Consider the following 24837-nt stretch of genomic DNA (forward strand, 5'->3'; position numbering starts at 1 on the left):
CCCAGGAATGCTTTACTACTGAGCCACATCCCCAGCTCTTTTTAAAATTTTATTTAGAGGCAGGGTCTTACTAAATTTCTTAGGGTCTCACTGAGTTGCTGAGGCTGGCTTTGAACTGGTGATCCTCCTGCCTCAGCCTCCCAAACTGTTGGGATTATAGGTGTGTGCCACCACACCTGGCAGATTTGTGGACCTCTTAAAAAAAAAAAAAAAAGAAAATTTGTAAACTCTATGCTATAGTCATTTAGAAAGAATTCCTTTTCATAATCACAGTCTTGGCTTCCATGTTTGTACAGATTAAGAAAAAAAATTTATTGGTCTTAATTCTAACAAGAAGCCTTGAAGTATAGGCCACACTAAAACTTAACTATAGATTTCTCTCCCTTACCCCCCAAAGGGATTATGTTTTAAAGATAATAGATGCATTTAATGTAACTTTAGTTAGGTGCTAGTTTTTGTGGAAAACCAAGGTAGTCATAGCACTTTTAAGCAGTGAGGTGCTGTTTTCTTTTTTAAAAATTTCATTTCTCACTTGGGAAATTAACTATCTTGTCATTTGATGGTGTTGTTTTCAGGATCACTAGCTTCAAGGGAACAATATTAGTGACTATGGGCTCCATTACTGTGGGGAGGTTTTCCAAAAACCTAATTAGTAGGCAAGTCCTTATGGAACAAAACAAAATGATGAGCCTACATCTTGTCAGCTACTGAATGTGTGCTGGTGTTCTGTGAAGCTTCAGAAAACATCATTCTGCACAGCCAGGTTCACTGCCTGAGCTTTCTTCATGAATTAGAAGTCAATTTTTGTTGCAAAAACTAAGATCAGTTTATTGTGGTTCAGCTGGAGTGGGCTTCCCTCCATCTTCTCTATACCAGTATTTTCATCTAGTTTCCTGCTTTGACTTGAGGCTCCCTTGAAATATCTAACACAGGAACTATTTCAGACAGATCCACATTCTTTTTTTTTTTTTTTGAAGAATTTTTCTTATTCTTTTTTTTCCTAGTTGTCAATGGAACTTTATTTTATTTATTTATATGTGGTGCTAAGAATTGAACCCAGTGCCTCACACATGCTAGGCAAGTGATCTACCACTGAGCTACAGCCCCAGCCCAGATCCACATTTTTTTTTTTAGTTTTAATTTGTTATATGACAATAGAATGCATTACAATTCATATTACACATATAGAGCACATTTTTTTATGTCTCTGTACGCAAAGTAGAGTCACATTATTCATGTCTTCATACATATACTTAGGGTAATGATGTCATCTCATTTCACCATCTTTCCTACCCCCATGCGTCCTCTCTTACTCTCCCTCCCCTTTGCCCTATCCAGATTTCATCTAACCTTCCCATGCCCCTCTCCCAACCACATTATGAATCAGCATCCTTAAATCAGAGAAAACATTTGGTATTTGTTTTTTTGGGATTGGCTAAGTTCCCTTAGCATTATCTTCTCCAACTCCATCCATTTACCTGCAAATGCCATGATTTTATTCTTTTAATGCTGAATAATATTCCATTGTGTGTGTGTGTGTGTATGTATGTGTATATATATATACCAATATTTTCTTTATCCACTCATCTACTAAAGGGCATCTAAGTTGGCTCCACAGGTCTACATTCTTTATTTTTGGTTTATATTTCATTGTCCCTGCCCTGTGCATTAAACTAGGCCCCCAAGAGCCTTTGTTCCTCTTGTCAGTTCAGCTTTCAGGATTCTCAGACCCATCTCATCTTTGCTTTGATCTTCTATTGCCTAGAGCAGTAGTTCTCAGCCTGGGGCAATTTTGCCTCCCACCCCAGGGGAGAAAGTCTGGGGCAGTTTTGTTTGTCATGCAGCCATACTACTGGCATCTATTGAATGCAGTCTAGGATATTACTCACCATCTTGTAGTACATAGAATAGTCCCCAACACTGAAGAATTATCTTGCCTAAAATGTCAAAAATTCTGAAATTCAGAAATCCTGGCTTAGAACAATTTACAATAAACTGCTTATCTTAAGTTGGGGAGAAAACAGTTTGTGGTGGTGTTATGGTTTAGATATGAAATGTCCCCCCAGAGCTCCTGTTAATGCAGGAATATTCATAGGTGAAATGTATTATAGGTGAAAAGTATTATTTTGGACAACTTTCATCTCTAGAGTGTGTGTGAGAGAGAAGAGGGAGGAAGTAACTGAAATCAAGCGGGTTATACAGTCATTATTATTGCTACTTATTAATGTTTTAAAAGTTTTAAAAACAAGACAATTGGGGGATGGGGGGTAGGGGGAGTGAGAGTGAGTCAGTGTGCACAGATCTGACCAGGTAGCCTCACTGCTTAAAAATGCCTTCAGTGGCTCCCCATGTCCTTCAAGATCAAATCCCTCCCTACTCTCCCTGTAACCTGGGGGAAGCTGTCATGATAATTCTGTTTTCCTGTCCCAGAATAGGTGTAGTAATAGAACACTATATAGTTACTCTGAAAATTAAGATATATGTAAAGGGGTTAACATAGTGTCTGGCACGTAGAAAGTGTTTGGCAAGTGTTCCTATGAAAATAACCCAAGTCACCAATGTCATCCCTGCCTCAGTGTTCTTGATGTAGTTGAACAGACCCAAACACACATCAGTGCCAGAACACTTGTTAATGGACGCACTGTCTTATGCTCAGGATGGTGTCAAAGGATTTCTTCATCATAAGAAGAAATTTCATGTCACTGAGGCTTGCTTTCTACATCTCAACTTGCTTGGGTACAAAGTAACATTGCAAAACAATTTAAGACATGTATTTTTTAATCCTTTCATTCTTTGCCTTTATATATCATATGTTCATTATTTGTCTCCTGATATACCAAGGACTTTCTTCTTTTCGAGGATTTATTGAAAGAAATTTAAGTACGTAAAATTTCTTCTCCACATTTACCTCGCCTGGTTCCCTGTTTCTGTTTTATTTCATTTTTGTTTTGATTGGTTTGGTAGTAGGGATTGAATCCAGGGTGCTTTACCAGTGAGGTACATCCCAGCCCTTTTTATTTGCGACAGGGCCTCACTAATTTGCTTAGGGCTTCCTTAAATAGCTAAGGCTGGCTTTGAACTTGCGATTCTTCTGCCTCAGCCTCCCAAGTTGCTGGGATTATAGGCATGTGCCACCATGCCTGGCCGGTTTTCTATTTTAAATTTATGTTATAACAAAGCAGATTTTATTCTGATTGTAGCAAATAGGTAAGTCTATGAGAAAACAACACATTTTTACCACTCTATAATTTTTGAAAGTTTCATTTGGTCTTGGTTTTTGTAATTAGAGGCTTTTTATATTTTTTGATCTGATATATCAAATACTGTGCCTTAGTCACAAGGAACAATTCAGAATTACATGTGACTGGGAGGTTGCCATTGTATAGGTATATAGCTGCTCCCCACGTTGCTGTGAATCAGAAGAGATTTAGAGCTTATATTAAAAGCACAAAATCCTTGCATTTTGTGAAAAGCTAGCAGCATTCCTGAGAAGCACTACTAAAGGTTTATATCTAGATTTTATGGCATATCAAACTCTAATGATGATATGATATAATATGGTAATATTTTTGTGTCCTATTTTTAATACTATGAAATTCCCACTTATATGCATCAACTTTACTGTGGCAGATTAAAAGCATATGCTGTTAGTCCCGTAGTTGTAAGGAAAGACAAAATTGTAGAGAAGACATAGAAAATGTAGCCAGGCACAGTAATGCACACTTGGGTATGCCTGGAACTCCAGTGACTCAGGAGGCTATGGCAGAAGGATTGCAAGTTTGAGACCATCTTGGGCAACTTAGCAAAACACTGTGTCAAAATTTTTTTAAAAAGGAGTGGGGCACTGAAGATGTTGCTCAGTGGTAGTGCATCCCTGAGTACAATCTCTGGTTTAAAAAGGAGGGTGGGTGGGTGGGTGGGATTGGAGTGAAAAATAATGAAGATTTTGGGGGTTTTTGCCTCTTTATTCTCCTGTCATCAGTAGATGAAACCAGAATACCAAGCCACATGAAATTTCATTTTCTGGTTTTATATAACTAAAAATTTACATTTATGAGCTGGCTGAGGGTTAGGGATATAAACAATGATTGTGGCATCATTAAAAGAATTTTTTAAGCATAAAAATGTAATGTTTTTTCAAAATGAAAGCAGCCTCATACCTTCTCTGCCTTACTCTCTTGAATTCAGTCTGTAAGATAATACTTTAGGTTGAGTAAGGTAGGAAGAGATAAGTAATTTAGTTATACAAATATAAAAAATTTCTGCATGGAAAAACAGAGCATTGGGAAAAACTATTTGGAAGCTCTAATGTTCAAAAGGCCAATTTTCCCTTATGTATAGAGGATGTATAAATCAGTTCAAAAAAGAGCAGCAACCCAACAGGAAATCTACAAAGGAAAGGAACATTTGCGTACTTTTTTATGTATGCCTATGAGAAAATATTTTACACAAAAGAGAAAATACCTATTCTTACTCATACAATTTAAATATATACTTTTTATGTATTTGATTGACAAAGATACAGAGTTAAAATATCTTTTGAAAAATATGTGCAAAAGCAGGCACTTTCACATTTAACACAGCATAGGTGGAGAACAATTTCAGCATATCTAGCAAATTTATTAATGCACATTACTATTGACCCAGACATTTCATTTCTAATAATTTATCAGTAGAAAGCTAGTTAAATAAATTTGTTGTATCTGTAGATTCGAATACTATGCAGCCTTTTTTAAAAGAAAAAAAACCTTATGTGCAATGAAGTCTAAGATATATATATGTTAAGATAACACCTCAGATCAAATAAAAAGTAAGGTATCAGATTTTATCAAATAATTTTACATCTCTTAAAGCCATAACAATCATGAGGTAATTTATTGTTTGGCGTTGAACTGCTGGTGGGATAGCTATCTACCTATGAATAGGGTTATTTAATAAATTTCCTAATACTGAATCATTCCTAAAGCGATCCCTTTGTGAAAGTCTTCTAATGTCTTACTTGTTTATATTTAAAACTTTTGCATTAATATCCCAAACATATTTATTTATAGTGGGTATTTTGACATATTTTGTTAAGGAATATTATAAAACTCTATAAAAGAATTGGGAATTTTTCTTTTTGCCTTTTTTTTTTTAGTACTCTTTGCCTCACAAGGAGGACAAGCTAAGTGTAAATACTCATTTTTTTGCATGTATAATAATTGTAGGGTTGCGGGTATATCTCAGTGGTAGAGTGCTTGCCTACCATATATACAAAGCCCTGGGTTTGATCCTCAACTACTGGGGGTGGGGGGAAGTTGCATACAATTTCAGTGTAGCTAATGAGGCTCACGTAGGCCAGCCCTAAGTTAAAAGAGAGAGGGAAAAAAAGGTATAATTAGTAATTGGTTCTTTTTTACTGAAGGAAGAAGAAGGAAATATTTGCAAAACACAAAAAACTTCCTGGCTTCAAGATTGTGTTTTATCTTTATCTCCCACCAACGATCTTATGGTTATAGCCCGGGAGCAAAAGGCCGTGTTTTTAGTGCGTAAGTACTCTGTTATTTTCTACATTTGTTATTTTCATTCATAGAATAGAACAGAAAATGGATTAGGTGAAAAGAAAAAATGTTATTTTTGTTGAATGTATTGTATGGTGGCATCTCTAATCTGTGTAACCTTTTATTTCTTTTCTCTGTCCTTTCTTTTTTCTTTTTATTCTTGTTTTTCTCTCTTACCTGCAAGATACTTAAACTGTCTGTCTGGCCCTTCAGAGGAATTACTAGGTATTGCCCACTTCTTGCAAAGGGACAGCCAGTGGTAAAAATGCCACTGATCCTTTTTTAATACCAATATGAGTGGGCTGATTTTCAACTGTAATTTGAAAACTCACAGTACTATATACATTTTTGTTTGGTGCATAAGTTTTTAGCTCATGAATTTTTTTTTGTTCAAGATTAAAATTAGGAGGTATATATAAGATATGAAAAATCTCATTAATCAAAATAAGGTTATATATAGAACAGATATGGATGGTCTTATAAAGCAAATTTCTACTCAGTAGAATAAATCTAATACGAAAATTTTCTCAGCCATCTGAAGATAACAGTAATTTTACAAATAAAATAGTGTGATTCATAGGAATTAATAGGTCTATTCTGCATTATACAGGTTTAATAGGATGAAGGAATGACTAACGACTAGGGACCAGCTGGTTTTATAAAATTCTTTAAAATTTTTCGTAACTATTATCTTACATTTTTCTATAAAAAGACACAAATCAGTTAATACAGAACTATTATGTTTTTTACTCATCATTCTAAAGGAAAAGTTTAAAATATATGAGTAACTGTCTTAGTATGCTATAATATGTAACATATGGCATCTTAATTTTTTTCAGCAAAATGGAAATATAGTGATAAAGGAAAGGAAGAAATGCAATTTGCTGTTGGTTGGAGTGGTTCTTTAAATGTTGAAGAAGGGTAGGTGTCTTAATTTTTTTTTGCTCTGTGTGTTAATGCATATTTAAATCTTTTGACTTATAACTGAATCTGTAAAGAAGTTTCATCATTTTAAATGTTTAAAAAATGTATATGCATCTCAACTTTAGAGATTGTAGACAATGGTCTGGCCAGCAAATTCTTATTGTACTCATGATATTTCTTTTTTAAAAATCTGTTTCAAAGAGGATGAGAGTTCAGAAAGAATCCCATAAAATCCTTTTTACATTTTGTCTTTTCTCCCTTTTCTTCATTGCTAGTTTTATTCATCCAGAAAGCCAGGCATTCATTGTGCTCTCTGTTTTACCAGTATCAGGTTTGTACTGAAGGATACTATGCTACATTAAATCTTAAAACTCACATGTTGGGATATTTAAGGTTCCTGCTGACCCAGTAAACCTTTTTAAACAATGATCTCTGTAGTAATTACATGATGGGGCTACTAGTCTGGAACCTTGAGCCAGGAACTATTTTCAGTTAAACTTTTATGATTGAAAACTCTGATCAGAATGGAAAAGATCCTTCAGACTGAATTCAGATCAAAAATATCAACTGGAAGAACTTAGAATATGTCTGGCATCTTACAGATACTTAATGAAGTGTTTTCTATTATCAGAATAAATTGATCACAATTCTCTTAGTTTCAGCACTTAAAAGACATTTGTCACAAATGCAGAGCAAAATAATACTTTAAAAACAATAAACAAAAAATTAATTTTGTTCAGTGATTACCTACTGTACTATATGGGGCAAAGAGTTTATAATTACTTGAAAAAGCTGGTGATAGTCCCAAGGTTTGACAGGGGAAAATAAAATTCAGAGTTGTTTCCATTTCAAGGTTTAGTTTGAGCTCTTGACAATATTTCAAGTCCACATGTCCAAAAAAATCTTTTTAGGACATCAACCCTAACATGTGCTTAGAAAGAAGAAACCAGGTAGTTGAAATACTGTGTCTCTGATATGTCTCTAGAAATACAATTTACATGTGATGTGACTAGCAGTTCCTCCTACCCTCAGCCCTGCCCGTCACCTTGAACAAGGAGGTGTGTTGAAATTCTTAGTTGATATGAAAGGAGAGTGGATGGTAGGAAGTGCCTACGGGTGATCATTTGAGATCTTCTAGGTTCTGTATACAGTCTTTTGTGTAAGCAAAGTTTTGCTTTCTTTTATGTTTTTATGACAATACAGAGTAAAAAAAACGCCGTATTTTATTAACTTCAAATGAACACAATGTTATATTTTATTGTGAATGAATATTGTGGAGTTTTACTGTGTTTTTTACTTGTGCATCAACTAAAACTGGTCCACAAAGTTCATTTTCCACTTACTACCCTTTAATATTAAACTTTAGAAAAATAAAAACAATTGATAGTTTATTGGATAACCATCTGATTTTAATCTTGTTTTTGTTTTCAGGGAATGTGTAACTAGTGCTCTTTGTATCCCTCTAGCAAGCCAAAAGAGGTAAGGATAAATAAGAGTTGTGTGTTTTCTTTACTTTGGTGCATGAGATATTAAGATTGTAAATTTTATTTGTAACAGAAGTTCCACTGGGCGTCCTGACTGGACCTGCATTGTGGTGGGTTTTACTTCGGGTTATGTACGCTTCTACACTGAGGTGAGTTGAATTTTCAGCAGGTAGAAAAGACTGCAGTATTTCTTAATGCATCCCCATATACTAGTTTGTGACTTTATTATTACCTGATGTTTATAAATGTGTAATTGATACTTCATGGGGATGGAGGCCAGGATAGGCAATATGGCCTTCCTATGGATGATATAGAGAAAAAAGCTGTAGTCTTCTAAAAAGAGAGTACCTGATATCCATGGAAAACTGCTGGGGAAATGATACTCTCTGGCAGCCATACCTGTTCATGTATATTGGTGAGGAAACAAGCAGAGCCTTTCTCTGTGCTTCCTTCTAGAATGGTGTACTCTTGCTTGCACAGCTGTTGAATGAAGATCCAGTGCTTCAGCTTAAATGCAGAACCTATGAAATCCCCCGACATCCTGGTGTGACTGAGCAGGTAATAAAAAAGATGATGTTCAAAGTGATAGGGATATTACTCTGAAGCAGTTTCTCCCCACCTCTTTGCATGGAAATTTAGAGAAGTTTTTGTCTTGTGGCACAGTTAGCTATGCTTTCACATTCTAGAGAGATAATCTGTTTGTAGCTGTTTACAGAATTCTAGTCTTGCTATAATTTTTTAAAAAATATTTGTGTTTTAGTTGTAGTTGGACATAATACCTTTATTTCAGTTATTTATTTTTATGTGGTGCTGAGGATCAAATCCAGGATCCCGTACGTGTGAGGCGAGTGCTCTATCGCTGAGCCACAACCCCAGCCCATCTTGCTGTAATTTTTTAATGAAGTGTTATGTTTCACTTTATAATAAAAGTAAAATACTTAGAAGCCAAGAAAGTTTCTTATTTTTTGACTTAATAGTGACTTAAGGCAAAAGTGTGCTATGTAACCTTATGATCTTTTTTGATTAGGTATCCAAAATTACCCATAGTAAAAGAAAAGTTCTGGTCTTAGTAGTACTGCTACTTTGTAGTTAATTTTTTTTTTTTTAAGCAAAGGTTGTTAAGTTTTTATAGAGGAAAATGTGTTTTTTTCTATTTATTGGAAGATTTATTGTTCAGTGTGAGACTTTCACTTCTTCCTAGGTTCCTTGTGAGATCTTGGTTTTCTCACAATCAAAATATAATTGTAGAGCTTAAGCCAATATGCTTTTATTTGGTTTGCAGTAAAGATAGTCAAAAGTATATAGCATGCCTTTCTTTCGTTAAAAATTTTTAAAATTTAATTTAATACATGACAGTAGAATGCATTTATACCCTTTATATACATAGATGTGATATAATTTCTAATTTTTCTGATATAATTTCTCATTTTCATGTTGCAGAATCATATTGGTCACGTAGTCACATATATACATACAGTAATAATGTCTGATTCATTCTACTAACTTCCTATCCCCACATTTCACTCCTTCCCTCCCATTACTTCACTCTACCTAACCTAAAGTAACACTGTTCTTCCCTAGTGCTCCCCTCCCCCGCCTTATTGTGAATTAGAATCCATATATTAGAGAAAACATTTGGCCCTTGGTGTTGTGGGATTGGCTTATTTTGCTTAGCATGATATGCTCCAACTCCAACCATTTACTGGCAAATGCCATAATTTCACTGTTCTTTACAGCTGAGTAATATTTCATTGAGTATATAAACCACATTTTCTTTATCCATTCATCTGTTGAGGGACATCTAGGTTAGTTCCATAGCCTACCTGTTATGAATTGAGCCATAAATATTGATGTGGCTGTGTCACTATAGTATGCTGATTTTAAGTCCTTTGGGTATAAACTAAGGAGTGGGATAGCTGGGTCAAATGGTGGTTTCATTCTCAATTTTCTGAGGAAACTCCATACTGCTTTCCATAGTGGTTGCACCAGTTTACAGTCCCACCAGCAATGTATGAGTACAACATCCTCCCCAACTTTTATTATTGCCTGTATTCTTGATGATTGCCATTCTGACAGGAGTGAGATGAAATCTTAGAGTAGTTTTCATTTGCATTTCTTTAATTGCTGGAGATATAGCATGCCTTTTTCTTTTTTGTATTTCTTGACTTCCACAAGATTTCAAGTGAACAAATTATATGTATATTTGAACTTAAATTGTATGATAGAAAGATGGAAGCTATAAAAGAGATTTCATCTAGTAAGAGAGTCTAGATTAATATCTGTTAATACTGAAGAATGAATTAATGATATAAAGATACACCTATTTGCTGATTTATAGGACAAAATAAATTCTGTACAAGTTTTGATTGGGGGCAGGGCTCAATTAAGACTAGGACAATAAGAGCAAATTTCTCTGAGGAGGTGAGATTTGAATTAAGCCTTGAAAATGGGCATAGAATTTAACTTGAATTTTAAATGGAAACAGGGGCACTATGTCAAGTAATCAAGAGAAAAATGAAGGAAGATTTGCATGTAAAACCATGTATGCAACAACAAAGAAATCATGATAGGAAATAATGAGAAACTGTCTCTGGAATAAAGAGAGCAGCCAAATTTTGCATAAATTTGAAAGCTATGTCAAAATCAGAATTGATCCAGGAGTTGAGAGAAGCCCCTAAAGATTTATGAAAAGGAAGTGATATAATTAAAGTGATTTTGAAGGACTGTTTCTTCAGAATGAATTGGAATTGTTAGAGACTGGAATTGGGAAGCCTAGGTTATCTGGCTTTTTTTTAGGTTATCTATAATAAATGTTGAGTGTTGGGAACCAAGAGTAGTATTGCTATGGGAAAAAAGAAAGGATCAGTACAAAAATAATTTTGAAGGAACAATTGACAATACTTGGTTATTATCTAGAAATGTAGAGTATTAAAAAGAGAAATGAGTCAAACATAGCTCTAAGATTATCATTCTTAGAAGTGCCATTAACTAGAGGTGACTGCTTTTGCCATAAATTAATGGGGGTGATAGCCAGCGTCTCATTGGGGGGTTATTCTACCTGCTGAGAAGGGTATAAGCCACCTGAAAACTTAAAAGTCTAAAATGATTAATGAAAAACAAAATCAAATAGTATAGATAAATATATAAATATATTTATAAATATGTTTATATATATTATTTATATATATATTTATATATATTTTTATATATATTTTTATATATAATATAAATTTATATAAATATATATAAATATATTTATAAAAGTGGAGCTCCTGATACATCCAGTCCACACAAGAGCTGGAACTAGACAAAGGAAAGATGGTTCCCATGGTTTATTTAAGGGGTTACATCAAAGGCAGGGATAAGGTTTCAAGGGCGGGTCTTGCTTTCTGATGTCTTGCAGTCAGCAGGTTGATTAGCCATCTCAGGTGCTGTGTAGGACATGGCAGAGCAGGATAAAAATTCACAGTGTTCCTGGGAAATTGACCAGAGGAAATGTCCACTGGTCATCCCCAAACACCAGATGTTTCTATCCACTAGGCTTTGATGCGTGGTGACCCACATGCAACCCATGGAAGCTTGTGACAATAAATAAAGGTTGTTAACTGTGGTCTGGGCATGTTGAATTTGAGGCAGTGGTTGGAAACAAAATGAAGACACTAGTATCATGTAATGATGCAAAGCTAGTATGTAAGCACAGAGGTTAAAATGGTGATTGATGACTGAAGTCATGGATAATGAATTCTCTTAAGTAAAGGGTATAGGAAAATAAAAGTATTGCTGAAGACTTAAGTCTAGACTTAAGTATTCATCATGAGGAGATATAAGTGAAACTGTTGACAGCAACAAAGAGCATTTGGAAATCTAAGATTATGATACAAAGAACTGTTTTCCATTTTTCTCCAAATTGACTGTATAGTGAAGATCCTTTAAATGCTCTAAATTTGGCTGTCTATGATATTCATTTGTGAAACTGATAAAAAAATATAACTCATATTTAGATGCTTGTGATTAGCTATACAAACAAAAAACTAATCTTTTAACTGAAAAATAATTTTTATTGAACACAGAGAAGGAAGTCTTGTTGTTACTCTGTATGGTACATAAGCATCTCTGAATCTGACACATCAGTTTCTATATGTCTATCAAAAACTTGCTGTTTGCTTCCTCACAGTGTACTTCCAGGTCTATCAGAGATCACAGGTGCAGATTTTTAACTCAGTTCTGGGGGCAAAAATTGCATTTTAAGGGCAACAGAGAGTCATTGCAGGGGAAGATTCCAAAAATGAGGTTTATTTCTGGAATGTCAAAGAAACTACTTCTGTGTCTTTTGAAAAAACAACAAAAACACTTTACACAGTATTTTTGAGCCTTTGGCATTTATGTCAGTATTTTCTTAAGGAAGATTCTGGCTTTGGAGATAGTTTACTTGCTGGTGGTGAGGACCTTTCTGTCTTCTAGCTCCTTCCCTGCACCATGCTCAGTGGACCATCATGTGAGTAGGCATGCCAGTTCCCTTACCCCTGACTCCTGTTTCTTGTGGCCCTAAACTTTCTCTTAAAAGTACAAGTACCCTAATAGTCTAATAGGAAAAGAGGCAAGGTACACTTCCAAAGAAAAACTATAATTGGCCAAAAATCATGAGAATATGTTGAGCCTTAATAATCTAAGAGCTTGCCAGGGGACCCAAGATGGCAGGCTAGAGGCAGGCTCTAGGACCTGGGATTCAAGTAGCGGGAATACTGTTTCTCTGTGAGTGATTAGAGAACCCCAATAGCTGCTCCCACGCAGGAATCCCAGCACCTTGTATTGCAGGTCTCCAGGCCTCAGCATCAGCGCGGGACTCCTGGCCCCTGTTCCCACACAGCACACCCAGCCACAGCCCATGCTCAGAACCTCCAGCCTCCATTCACATGTGGACCTCCATCTACCAATGTGGTGTTCCCCCAGTAGCCTCCCATTTTGGGGCACTGCAACCACTGTCATAGTCTCCTACACATGGTAGCCTGCACCTGGGGACACCACACAGGGTCTGGAGATAGTCACCAACCACAACACTGTACTCTCCACAGAGCTGCATCTCTGAATACACAACCTAATGCCACCACCTGGCCCCATCTGACCCGACATCCCATCACTAAAAGTAGCCGCCTCCATCTTGGTACACGTTTGTCGCCATCTTTAGTAGGGGAAACTCCCAGCTTGGGACTCAGGCTAGAACTTAAAAGCAAAATCAAGGTACCTAATGTCCCCAACTCCCCCCTCTCTCTGGCCGCTGCTAACCCAGCACAGTGCTTGTGGCTACGTGGCTGGTCCATAGCTCACAAAACTTGGTCTTGAACTGCCCAGTACAAAATAGCTCTCCTTGACAGGTATGCAGCCCACAAGACCTCTGGAGAGAAAGGTTCCTGATTGGGGGAGTGAGAAACAGTTTAGAGACTAAATTAGAGACCAGGAATTGGAGGTCTACAGGTGATATAAGGAGATAGGCCAGGTGTCCACATCATACCAGTGGGCCCCCAAAAGGGTCCTTATGGTACAATCTCCCATCAGGGCCTGGCAAGTGCTATACCCCACCTCGGGAGCTCCGCCCCCAAGACCAACCATCCCACCTTAATAACCTTTACCAACCTGAGGGTAGAGATACCCCACCTGTTGAATGAGAAGGGAAACAGGAAAGATACTGATCTCCAACAAAAACAATCCTTGTATCTTCCTTCAAGATTTTTTTTCTCTCTCTTTCTCCTCCCACTCTCACATCTCCAACATTTGTGAAACCAAGTACTTTTCATTAATTAGGCTACTGAGGACCAGGATGTCTGAATAGTATATTACAGTTGTGTTGTATATTCTTTTGTCTCCTATTTTTACATTTTTCTTAATTTTTGTTTGTTTTCTGTATTCTCTATTGTCTTCCCACTTGTCTCCCCCAAGATTCTTTTCTCTTTTTTCTGCTACTACTCATCTTCTTTAGATTCCTCTTTCATGCTTCTTGTGATCTAATAACTCTATATCCTCACTTCCTACTACCTCAACATTTCATCCTACACCTTACTCCCCGGTCTTTGTCTGCCATTGGACACTGTAGACCCTTTTGCAAACCTACTATTAATATTGTAGATAAAAATTGAATTTTCCGTATAACAAAACCATAAACATTGTGCAAAACCGTAAACATCTTAACAGGAGCTATTTGGTTTAATGCTGTATATTGGGATCTGTTAATATTGTTCTCCCCCTTAAAGGAGAACAACCCTGCAGGGACACTATAAGCCTATAGGGTAAAAACTGTAATGCCTCAGATCCACAGTGCTAGGAGGGAAGACACACAAACAATGTGAAAAAACAAAGGGAGAAAATGCCCCAAATAAACCAAGATACTTCATTATTAGAATCCATGGCCAGCACAGCAGAATAAGTGACAGAGGAGGAGTTCAGGATATACATAATTAAAATTTTCTGTGAATTAAAGAATGATATAAGAGAACAAATACAGGCAGCAAAAGATCATTTCAATAAAGAGCTACATAAGCAAATACAAGAAGCAAAAAGAGATTACTTCAATAAGGAGATGGAGGTTCTGGGGAAAAACAAATAAACAGAAACCCTTAAAATAAAACAATAAGCCAAATTAAAAACTCAATACAAAGCATTGCCAACAGACTAGATCACTTGGTATATGTGCTGCCGAAGCGAGCACAGACTAGATCATTTGGAAGACAGTGAAGACAAAATATATAATCTTGAAAATAAAGTTGACCACACATTATGGATGGTAAGAAAACCATAAGCAGAACATTCAAGAATTACGGGATAACATGAAAAGACTAAATTTAAGAATTATTGGGATAGAGGAAGACATAGAGTTCCAAACCAAAGGAATGGACAATCTATTCAATGAAATAATAACAGAAAAATTTTCACACATGAAGAATGAATTGGAAAATCAAATACAGGAGGCTTATGGGACACCAAATATACAAAATCACAGCAGATCCACACCAACCACATTGTAATGAAAAAGCCTGGTATACAGAATAAAAATAGAATTTTAAAAGCCATAAGAGAAAAGTTTCAGATTACATATAGGGGGAAACCAATTCTGATTTCAGCAGATTTTTTCATCCCAGACTCTCAAAGGTAGAAGTTCCTGGAGCAACATATACCAAACTCTGAAAGAAAATGGATGTCAACCAAGAATCTTATATCCAGCAAAATTAAGCTTCATATTTGATGATGAAATAAAAACATTCCATGATAAACAAAAGTTAAAATAATTTACAACTAGAAAGCCTGAACTCTAGAACATCCTCTGCAAAATATTCCATAAGGAGAAAATTAAAAACAACAATGAAAATCAGTAAAGGGAGATATTACACTAGAGGAAAAACCAATCAAAGGAGAAACCAAGTCAAGTTCAAAACTAAAAATAAACAAAAATTATCAGGAATATAAATCATGTCTTGGGGCTGAGGATGTGGCTCAAGCGGTAGCGCGCTCGCCTGGCATGCGTGCGGCCCGGGTTCGATCCTCAGCACCACATACAAAGATGTTGTGTCCGCCGATAACTAAAAAAAAAAATATATTAAAAATTCTCTTTCTCTCTCTCACTCTCTCTTAAAAAAAATAATAAATCATGTCTCAATAATAACCCTGAATGTTAATGTCCTAAACTCATCAATCAAAAGACATCGAGTGGCAGATTGGATTAAAAAAAGACCCAACAATATGCTGCCTCTAAGAGACTCATCCCTTAGGAAAAGACATCCACAGACTGAAGATGAAAGATTCGGAAAAAAACATACCACTCACATGGACTGCAGAAGCAAGCAGGGGTTTCCATCCTCATATCAAATAAAGCAGGCTTCAAGCCATAGTTAATCATAAAGGATAAAGAAGGATAGGAGAGTAGTTTGATCTGCTGTGTCTTATGAAGATGATGATAGCTGTGTGGCATGTGGGTTATAGACAGCAAGAGTGGAAGCAGGAAGCTAAATTGAATGTTCACTAACAAGAATTGGTTAAACAAATTTGGGTACATAGCTAGGCGTAGTGTCCTACACCTGTAGTTCCAGCTACTTGGGAGGCTGAGGCTGGAGGATTGCTTGAGCTTAGGAGTTTGAGGCCACCATGGTTACCATAGTGAGAACCCATCTCAAAAAAAAAAAAAAAAGGAAAACTGGAGCCTTGGCAAAAAAAAAAAAAAAATGATTAAATGATTTGTTTACTTATTAAAAGGGAAAATAGCATTGTCATATTATTACATAGTAAAATATCTGTTATAGAAGACTATGTGGTAGCCTGGTGTGGTGGCATCCGCCTGTCATACCATTAGCTTGGGAGGCTGAGGCAGAAGGATCAGGAGTTAAAAGCCAGCCTCAGGAACTTAGTGAGTCCCTAAGCAGCTCAGCAAGGTCCTAAGCAGCTCAGCAAGACTCTGTCTCTAAATAAAATATAAAAAATGCCTGAAGATGTGACTCAGTGGTTAAGCACCCCTGGTTTTAATCCCCAGTACCAAAACCTAAAAATAAAAAAAAAAAATTAAAAGACTGTGTGGTAGTTTTATGCAAATGTGTAAAAAATATATTTGAGAAAATTATTGGGATATGTTTTGAGATTTTAAGTGCATTTTCTTCATTCTGTATTGCCTGTATCTATGGAGTAATTATATTTAATTTTTATGAAATGGAAAACATTATTTTTAGTGTCTATTCTGAGACCATGTTCCAGAATATACAAAAGCTCATATTTGAGAGGAATTTTAAGTATTTGGCCAAAAGATATTCTGAAATTAATTTTCCATTTATTTTTATTATTTGTGTGTTGAGTAGTTGACTGATGAGTCAAAGTGTTTTTGCTTTACGTTATTTATGACATTCAGGTTTTAACTAGACATGTTCAGTTTCCATTTCTATTTAAGAAAATTTATTTTGTTCTTTTTATTTCTAAAATAGAATGAAGAGTTGAGTATCTTATATCCAGCTGCCATTGTGACTATTGATGGATTTAGCCTCTTTCAGTCTCTTCGTGCTTGTCGAAACCAAGTAGCAAAAGGTAAACTTTTGGCAAGAAATATTTAACTAATGTGATGTTGCTTTATTTAATGTGAGCTGCTTTCAGAATTAGTATGTCTTCTTAAAAGAAAACAAAACAAACAAACAAAAAACAAGAACGATTTTGTATCTTGATTTAAGGAAAAGCCTGCTTCTCTAGTTATGGAGTGCATTGATAGGTAGAGAGCTTAGAAAGATTAAGTCAAGGGCCGAATGGTGTTCTTTGGAGGCAGTGTAGAGTGGCCAGCACAGGAATAAGTAGGCTTTCTTCACTGACCCAGCAACATATCTTAGTTAGGAGACAGATTTGCCCTGTATTACAATCAGCATTGGGTCAGGAATTTGGTTGCATCTGGCAAATTTCTCAGTAGGTCAGCAGCTTTAGGGTCAATACACTATAATCCTGTGATTCTACATTATTTCCTTCCTTTCTGAGGGCATAGTGTGTGCAGGAGACACTTTCCCCACAGAAATGCAGGGCCTAGCAGAGTCAGCATCAGACTCTTTTCGCTAACTTTGAATAGTTACAAATAGAAAAAAGCTAGAGGCATATATACATATACATATATATGTATATATATGCATATATATGTATATACATATATATGTATATAAGTGTGTGTGTATATATATGTATATATACACATACACATTATATATACACACACACATACATACATACATACATATGATGAAAACTGCACAAATAATAAAGAATTCTTACTTTCTCTCCCTATAGTTTACATTATAATGCTATTATATCTTAGGAAGAGGATCTTGTTTTTCACTATTGTACCATTGATTGTAAGGTGCACTATTATCTCTAGGAACAAAAATAGTGCTATTGAAAGATACATCTCTCGATTTTAGAGATGTTAAAATATGAGGAAGAAAAGTCTTAAATTCAGTGAAAATACCAGAAGTAGAGTTTGTTTAATCTTTCTTTTAGAGATTGGATAGAAGAACTTTAGCCGTTTTTATTTTAACTCCTAAATGTTTGAAATTACTCCCTAAAAACAGTTTCATTAGAATATGTTTGCTACTTCATAAAAGTCATTTCTAAATCCAAACCAAAAGATGCAAAATAATTTCTTCTAGGGCAAAAATGTACCATTTTATATTGCAATAGAAAATTTTTCTTTGTCTCTTTTATCAGGTTGTGATTGATAAATTTCAGAAGTCTTGGTTTTATCGTTCTTTTTAATGATATGTACATTTTATTGGGTCAGAATAATTTTTAATTTTTATGCTTATTTTCATAACCTCTAAAATTTTAAAATTTGATCCACCATAATCATTATTTTGAGAACATTTAAAATGTCATCATTAGTATTTATGCCCAAAGAGTCTGATAATTTTCTGTAGGTAAGAATTCTGTTAATAAATTAGAATCTGGGTATTGTGGTGCATATTGTAATCTCAGCTATGTGGGAGCCTGAGACGAAAGGATTGCAATTTCAAGGCTGGTCTGGGCAACTTAATGAGACCCTGTCTCAAAAAATAGAACTTGAAAAAGGGGGCTGAGCAAATAACTCAGTGTCAGAGCAGTTGCTTAACCTGCACAAGGCACTGTGTTCAATACCCAGTACTGCTTTAAAAAATGAAATAAAGTAGAAATAGACAATTATGTTATAATTAGTATTGTTGGCCATTGAATTTCTCATCGTTTTTTGAATTCTTATTTACTGTGTATAAGATCATAAAGTCATTTCACCTTCTAGAAAGTAAGGAATTAAACATTTAGTGCTCTATTATTGTAAATTGCTGTAGTAAGAATTCTGATTACTTAGTCACAAATTGTTGTGGCATTTATTTCAGATTTTAAGAAAATTGCCTTTTGTTGGCCTTCCTAGCAAATCTGCAGTGTTTAGAGGACTATATTTTCCTTTTGTTGAAGTGTACTTTTCTTCACAGAATTAACAACCAGAATTTAGCAGCATTCTGATGTGTAATATTTACTGATAACTGGGACCTTTTGCATGAACTTATAGCATGGGTTGTTAATGGTTGCTTTTCCTTTAATTACTTATTAGGTAGAAAGACGGAGGTTAAAGATTGGCATTTTGTTAATTTTTCTGACAACGCTTTTATTATTAACATATCTGTCAAGTCTAGTCTTATTTACCTAGATAGAATCCATGCTGTATGTGAGCTCTGCCAAGTATATCAGGTTTATAGTTTTTCAGTGAGTAAAACAAAACATGCTGTTCCCAGATTTTCCCCTCTTTCTCAAGTGAAAATAATTGTTTACTTGGCATGAAGTGCAGCATGAATTTACCTTGATTTTCAGTAGATTTTTAATCATTTTCTCTAATTACTTAGATATTCCAAAGCTTGATTGTCTTGTGTGACAGCCAACTTAGTCTTTCAAGTGTTTGCATTTTTACGTGTTGTTGTGGTGAGAATAAATCTCATTTTATGCCATTTCATTACTTTGCTTCATTATTAGTCAAAATATTAGAATAATAAGTGATTGTATATTTAATGGTTTTTGTTAAAGCTTCATTTTATCCGTTATAATTGTTTGAATTGACTAATTTTTATTTCTGGCAGCTGCAGCATCAGGCAATGAGAACATACAACCACCACCATTAGCTTATAAGAAGTGGGGTCTGCAAGACATTGACACTATTATTGATCATGCTAGTATTGGTAAGCATTACTAGTTCAGATTCTTTTGGAATTTACTTATTATACTTTTGATTAAAGTATTTCATTTCTTAGAAATGGACATTTATACTTCTGTGAAAAAAATGCATGCCTTTAATGAGACATTTGAAAGTTCAGATTCCAATCGTAGTCTTGAACAAATAGTAGCAGTTTTAAAAAAAAAGGTAATTATGCCCTTATGCCCTTAGTGAAAGTTTTGAGTAACTCACTCTTTGACATAATTTTTCCACAGACAGTTTTGGTCCATATAATGACCATATAAATCAGTCTTTTGAAAATGTAACCCTTAAACAACTATATAAAATGTGAATAATAGCCCAAAAGAAAGTACGAAGAAATTGTGAGTGGTGTTTTAGTGAGCTTTTTCGCTGCTGTGACTAAAGGCCAACCAGCACCATTGTAGAGGAGGAAAAGTTTATTTAGGGACTCACAGTTTCAGAAGTCTCAATCCATAAACAGCAGACTCCATTCCTCAGGGCTCAAGGTGAGGCTGAACATCATGGAGGAAGAGTGTGGTAGAGGGAAGCAGCCCACATGATGATCAGAAAGCAGAGAGAGAAACTCCAATTGCAAAATACAAACATGTATCCCAAACCCACATCCCTTGTGCCTCCAGTTTCCACTCAGTTAATGCCACCAGGGGATTAGTCAACTGATTGGGTTAAGGTTCTCACAACCTAGTCATTTCCCCTCTGAACCCTCTCGCACACAAGAGGTTTGGGGGGACATCTCACATCCAAACCATAACAAGTGGTATCATACTGAAATTATGGGTAATTTCCTTGTTGAAATGTTACATGATTTTTGTTAGGAAAACCATTTCAACCAGTGTGTGAGTATGCATGCGTGTACACACATAGGGTAATGGTAAATAATTATGTGACCTTGGACAGGTTACTGGGGATCTTTATGCTTCAGTTTGCCCACTCGTAGAAAGGTGGTGATAATGGGATGCACTTCATGGAGTTGTCATGAGGGCTGAATAAGGTAATGCATTGAAATCACCAAGTTCTAATACCTGGCATTGAGTATAAAAGTTAATTCAGATTATGAAAGTGACAGTCACATGGAAATGGTTATGATGACCTGGTGGATATTATTGTATCTTTGCTTGTTTATTTTTATTGTTTGTCCTATTCACAGAAAATTGTTCAAATTGCTAATTGTGATAGTTAAAGACCACTATCATTTTAGCCCTTAAATTAGAAGAATATAGGTAAAAGCAGATTTGTTCTTGCAACCAATATTTGAGGGCTTACTGTGTTAGGAATCAGAAATATAGATATGAAAAGTCAGGGTCTTTGCTGTCTGGAAGCCTGAGCCTAGTTGGAAGAAACACGAGAATAGTAGCTGTATTATAACACAGTGCTTGATATAATAGACAAAAGGATCAACTACAGTGGGCGTAGAGCACAAAACTGCTAGCATTGTGGGAATCAGGGAAGAGGACTGACTTTAATCTGAGATTGAAAAAATGAGTAGGACTTGACCAAGAAAGCAAACCCTAAGGAGGCATTCTAGCCAAATGCACATTGGTAGAGGGGGTCAAAGAGCATACTGTGCTGGGGAAACAATGAGAGCCTAGGATAACTAAGTCAGATATGTAGAGAGGAATCAGATTTTTGAAGGGCATAATATACTATGCAGAGAATATCTAATTTTTTTCACTTACAGCTTTTTCCTAGCTACATTGAGAGTTATCTAAGAATTCTAAGCAAAAGAATAACATTATTACATTTGCCCATTAGAGAAATCACATTGGTGGCAGTTTAGAGGCTGGAATGGAGGGGTCAAGACTAGTAAAGAAACTGAAAAGTAATGAGTTTCTGAATTAATACAGTAATAATGGGGGTGGAGAAAAAGCTACTATTTAAAAATATATTTGTATTTTTTCTTTTAGTGCATATGTACTTGTTAAAAATTCATATACAAATATATAAAGAGAAAAGGAAAAAAATCTTAGATCCAACTACCCAGAGATACTTAACATTGGTGTTTTGATAACCATCTTTATAGACTTTCTTGTGTGTGTGTGTGTGTGTGTGTGTGTGTCTATAAATACATTGTGTAATATACATATGGTCATGTGCAGAGATATGTTTTTATAAAGAGGATTATATCATACCAACTATACTATAAACCTTTTCCAATTAATGCATCACAAAGGACCTTTCATATCAATTTTGCTAAGTATACATCTTATCAGCCAGAATCCTGATAGAAAACAACTGGCACACTTGAAATAATATAATTGAAAGAAGGTTTATTTTCAGAGAAACTAGGAATAGAAAGATGTGGTGTACAGAACCACAGGGATAGTTCAGTATCCCAGGGTATTTTAGCAGCCAAGCTGTTAGCCACCGGTCTGTCTAAAGGGAAAAGAGCAGGAAGCAGTTTCAGAACATACAAGATAGTGGTGGAAATCAATGGTTGGAAAACAGGATGACTTTTGCTCAAAAGTCATAGCCAGTTTTCAGAGAGGGAGCCAGGGAAATGGATTTCCTGATTTCATTTTCCTTTCTCTTTTTAATCTCCTAATGGGCTTCCCATTGTCTGATTAAATTGGAAGTCAGCATTATTTATAAAAATTGACCCCTGGCGGGAAGAGAGAGAGCAGGAAGAAGGAAGGAGAAAAGGAAGGAGTTTGAATCTAGAGAGGCTAACAAAAGGTATCTGACATATAGTTCCCCTTATTCTACTTGCTACACAGTTCTTGTGTGTAATACTCTGTAATAAACACTGGTGAACATTTCATTGTGTCTTTACCCTTTGCTAACATAAAAATGCTCATATAAAAATTCCAAAGTGTTGAGTTCAGTTCAGGGTATCTTCCCTGTTCTGTTAATTAAACTTTGGAACATGGAAACTGGCTAGGGGAAATGATTGGATAGAAAATGTTATTCTATTCATTTATCCCCAGCCTACAAATGGAAGAACAAAAGATGCAGTAAATTTTATGTATGTCATTATGTAAAGGTTTAATTAAGTTATTCAACAAATAAATACCTGTTATTTCCAAGAGACTAATATGGATAATAGAAATAAAAGACTGACTGGCCCCTGTCCTGATGAAGTCCAAATTCTGGTGATGGAGAGACAAACCATAAACAGTTAAACTGAATGAGTGCAGTGTTGTCAAATAACTAGTAGGCATTATGAAGAAAATAAGCAGGTTATGATAGTAAAGAAAGAGTACTTTAGGTAGACTGGCAAGGAAAGCCCTCTCTAGGGAAGACACACAGACTGAGACTTGAAGGGTGAGAGGGAGTCAGCTGTGGGAAAAGCTGTCAGAAGAGGATTTGGGGAAGATGCAGCAGCAGGAATATAGGCCTGGGGTCCTTGAAGACCACACAGTATTGAAGAAACAGAAGGAAGGTCAATGGGACTTGACTACTAAGAGTGAGCAGGAACAGGAGAAGTTTAGGTTAGAGATGCAAATCTCATAGAGATAAGGAGGTCAATTTTATTCTAAATGCAGTAGGAAACACTGATGGACTCCAAATATTTTTATTCCCTTTTTTCAAAAATTACAAGTAGGGGTTTATAATTTAAAATATCTCTTTGGGTGCTGTTTAGTGAGCAGGCTGGAGAAGGAAGCAAGGAGACCAGTTAGGAGTACTGCAATAATTCAGGCAAGAAAAAATGAGGCCTAGGGTGGAGGCAGAAGAGTTGGAGAGAGGGAGAGAGGTATGGGATATATTTTCACTTGTTAAGATATGAGTTTTAAAAATAAGACAACGGAAAAAATCAAGGGTGTATTAATTTTTAAGTTTGAGCTGTTTGAAAATTGCTCAGACAATGAGTGGATGATTAGACTCCTCAGTGAAATGAGAAAAAGGAGGAGGAAGAGATTTATGTTAGGCTTAGCTTGTGACACTACTATACATTCAAGTACAGGTATCAAGTAGACAAATGGGAAGAAAGGCAGTTGGGATTTTAGATATAAATTGGGGAGGGAGGGGAGTGGTTAGCTGTGGAATGCTTCATAGAATTCAAGAAAGAAAGAGAGAAAGAGAGAGAGAAAGAGAAAGAAAGATAGATCCAAGGGTTTTGATAACATAGATCCATTTATTGACTCTTAATAAGAGCAGTTGCGGTGAATGGTAAGGATGAAAGCCAGGTTAGGTTAGGTTTAGGTTTAGGAATAAATATTTAGGTTAGGTTTAGGTTTAAGAATAAATATTTCCTTTCCCTTTTTTCAAAATTACAAACAATACATAAAATCATAGCATCTCCATTTTTATCTCCAATCCTGATCTCTTCCTTGAGCTTTGCATTTTTCCAACTCGCTTCTGAACACTTCCACTTATTCAGACTTAACATCCAAAGTCACCTTTCTGATTTCCTCCCATCAAACCAGCTCGTTCTTTTTTCCTCCTCTTCTTCCATATCATCTCTCTTCTGGGTGCTTCTTACATTGGTAGATAAGGCCTGAACTCATGTGGCTTGTGGTCCTCCCACACCCCTTCTCTCACTGTGTTCCAGCATACTGACCTTGTTCCTCAGATACACCAATTTATCTTCTCATTTCAGAGAAGTTACACTTACTGCTCACTCTGCCTGGAAATCTTTATACTACTAAACATTGGGCCTTCTTTTTCATTTCACTCGTGTCTCTGGTCATAATCACTTTGTCAAAGAGATTTGCCACTAAGAGACCTAGAAAAGTATTCCATGAGATTGACTTTATGGAAATTTATATTGAGGGGAATTTTAATGTGTTCAATGTGTTTCAAATTTTAATGTGTTTCAAAATCTTAGATGTTCAGGGAATACCCTAAATGACAAGGTAATAATAACTCCAGGAGGAAGGAGGGAGGGAGGGAGAGAGAGAGAGAGAGAAAGGAAGGAAGGAAGGAAGGAAGGAAGGAAGGAAGGAAGGAAGGAAGGAAGGAAGGAAGACAGCTAAGGAAATGTAATTATAAAAGGTAGTTTGTCTCACTAATGAGTAATATTTATGTCATTTTAATAAAAACTGAATGTGGATTTAATAAAAAATGAAGATACAGATATTTTGGAAGGATAAAAGGAGGGGGGATATAATAGGCTATATTACCTTTAATCCATGAAAAGGAATGCTAAAATTGGTGATAAAAGACAAGTCATCTACATTCAACTACCACTGTGTAACAATATGTAGGACAGATGAACAAGTTAAATAATAAT

The 24837-nt window shown here is 35.7% G+C and overlaps 1 protein-coding gene and 1 non-coding gene across 4 annotated transcripts in view; both read left to right on the forward strand.

Annotated features, from left to right (window-relative positions):
• Positions 1–24837, forward strand: part of Rab3gap2 (RAB3 GTPase activating non-catalytic protein subunit 2) — a 103747-nt gene that overhangs the window by 35736 nt on the left and 43174 nt on the right. For 2 of the 3 annotated variants that reach the window (XM_077802831.1, XM_077802833.1), the window contains exons 3-9: positions 5405–5528; positions 6380–6461; positions 7896–7943; positions 8022–8097; positions 8405–8506; positions 16903–17002; positions 19555–19653. In XM_077802831.1, the coding sequence (XP_077658957.1) occupies positions 5405–5528; positions 6380–6461; positions 7896–7943; positions 8022–8097; positions 8405–8506; positions 16903–17002; positions 19555–19653 (631 nt within the window). The remainder of the gene's footprint in view (positions 1–5404; positions 5529–6379; positions 6462–7895; positions 7944–8021; positions 8098–8404; positions 8507–16902; positions 17003–19554; positions 19654–24837) is intronic. The other variant, XM_077802832.1, reaches the window with a different exon arrangement.
• Positions 22470–22600, forward strand: LOC113182205 (small nucleolar RNA SNORA36 family). The gene has a single exon (XR_003300695.1). It is a non-coding gene; the product is annotated as a small nucleolar RNA SNORA36 family (small nucleolar RNA).

This window comes from Urocitellus parryii, chromosome 9, assembly GCF_045843805.1.
Source record: "Urocitellus parryii isolate mUroPar1 chromosome 9, mUroPar1.hap1, whole genome shotgun sequence".
NCBI lineage: Eukaryota > Metazoa > Chordata > Mammalia > Rodentia > Sciuridae > Urocitellus > Urocitellus parryii.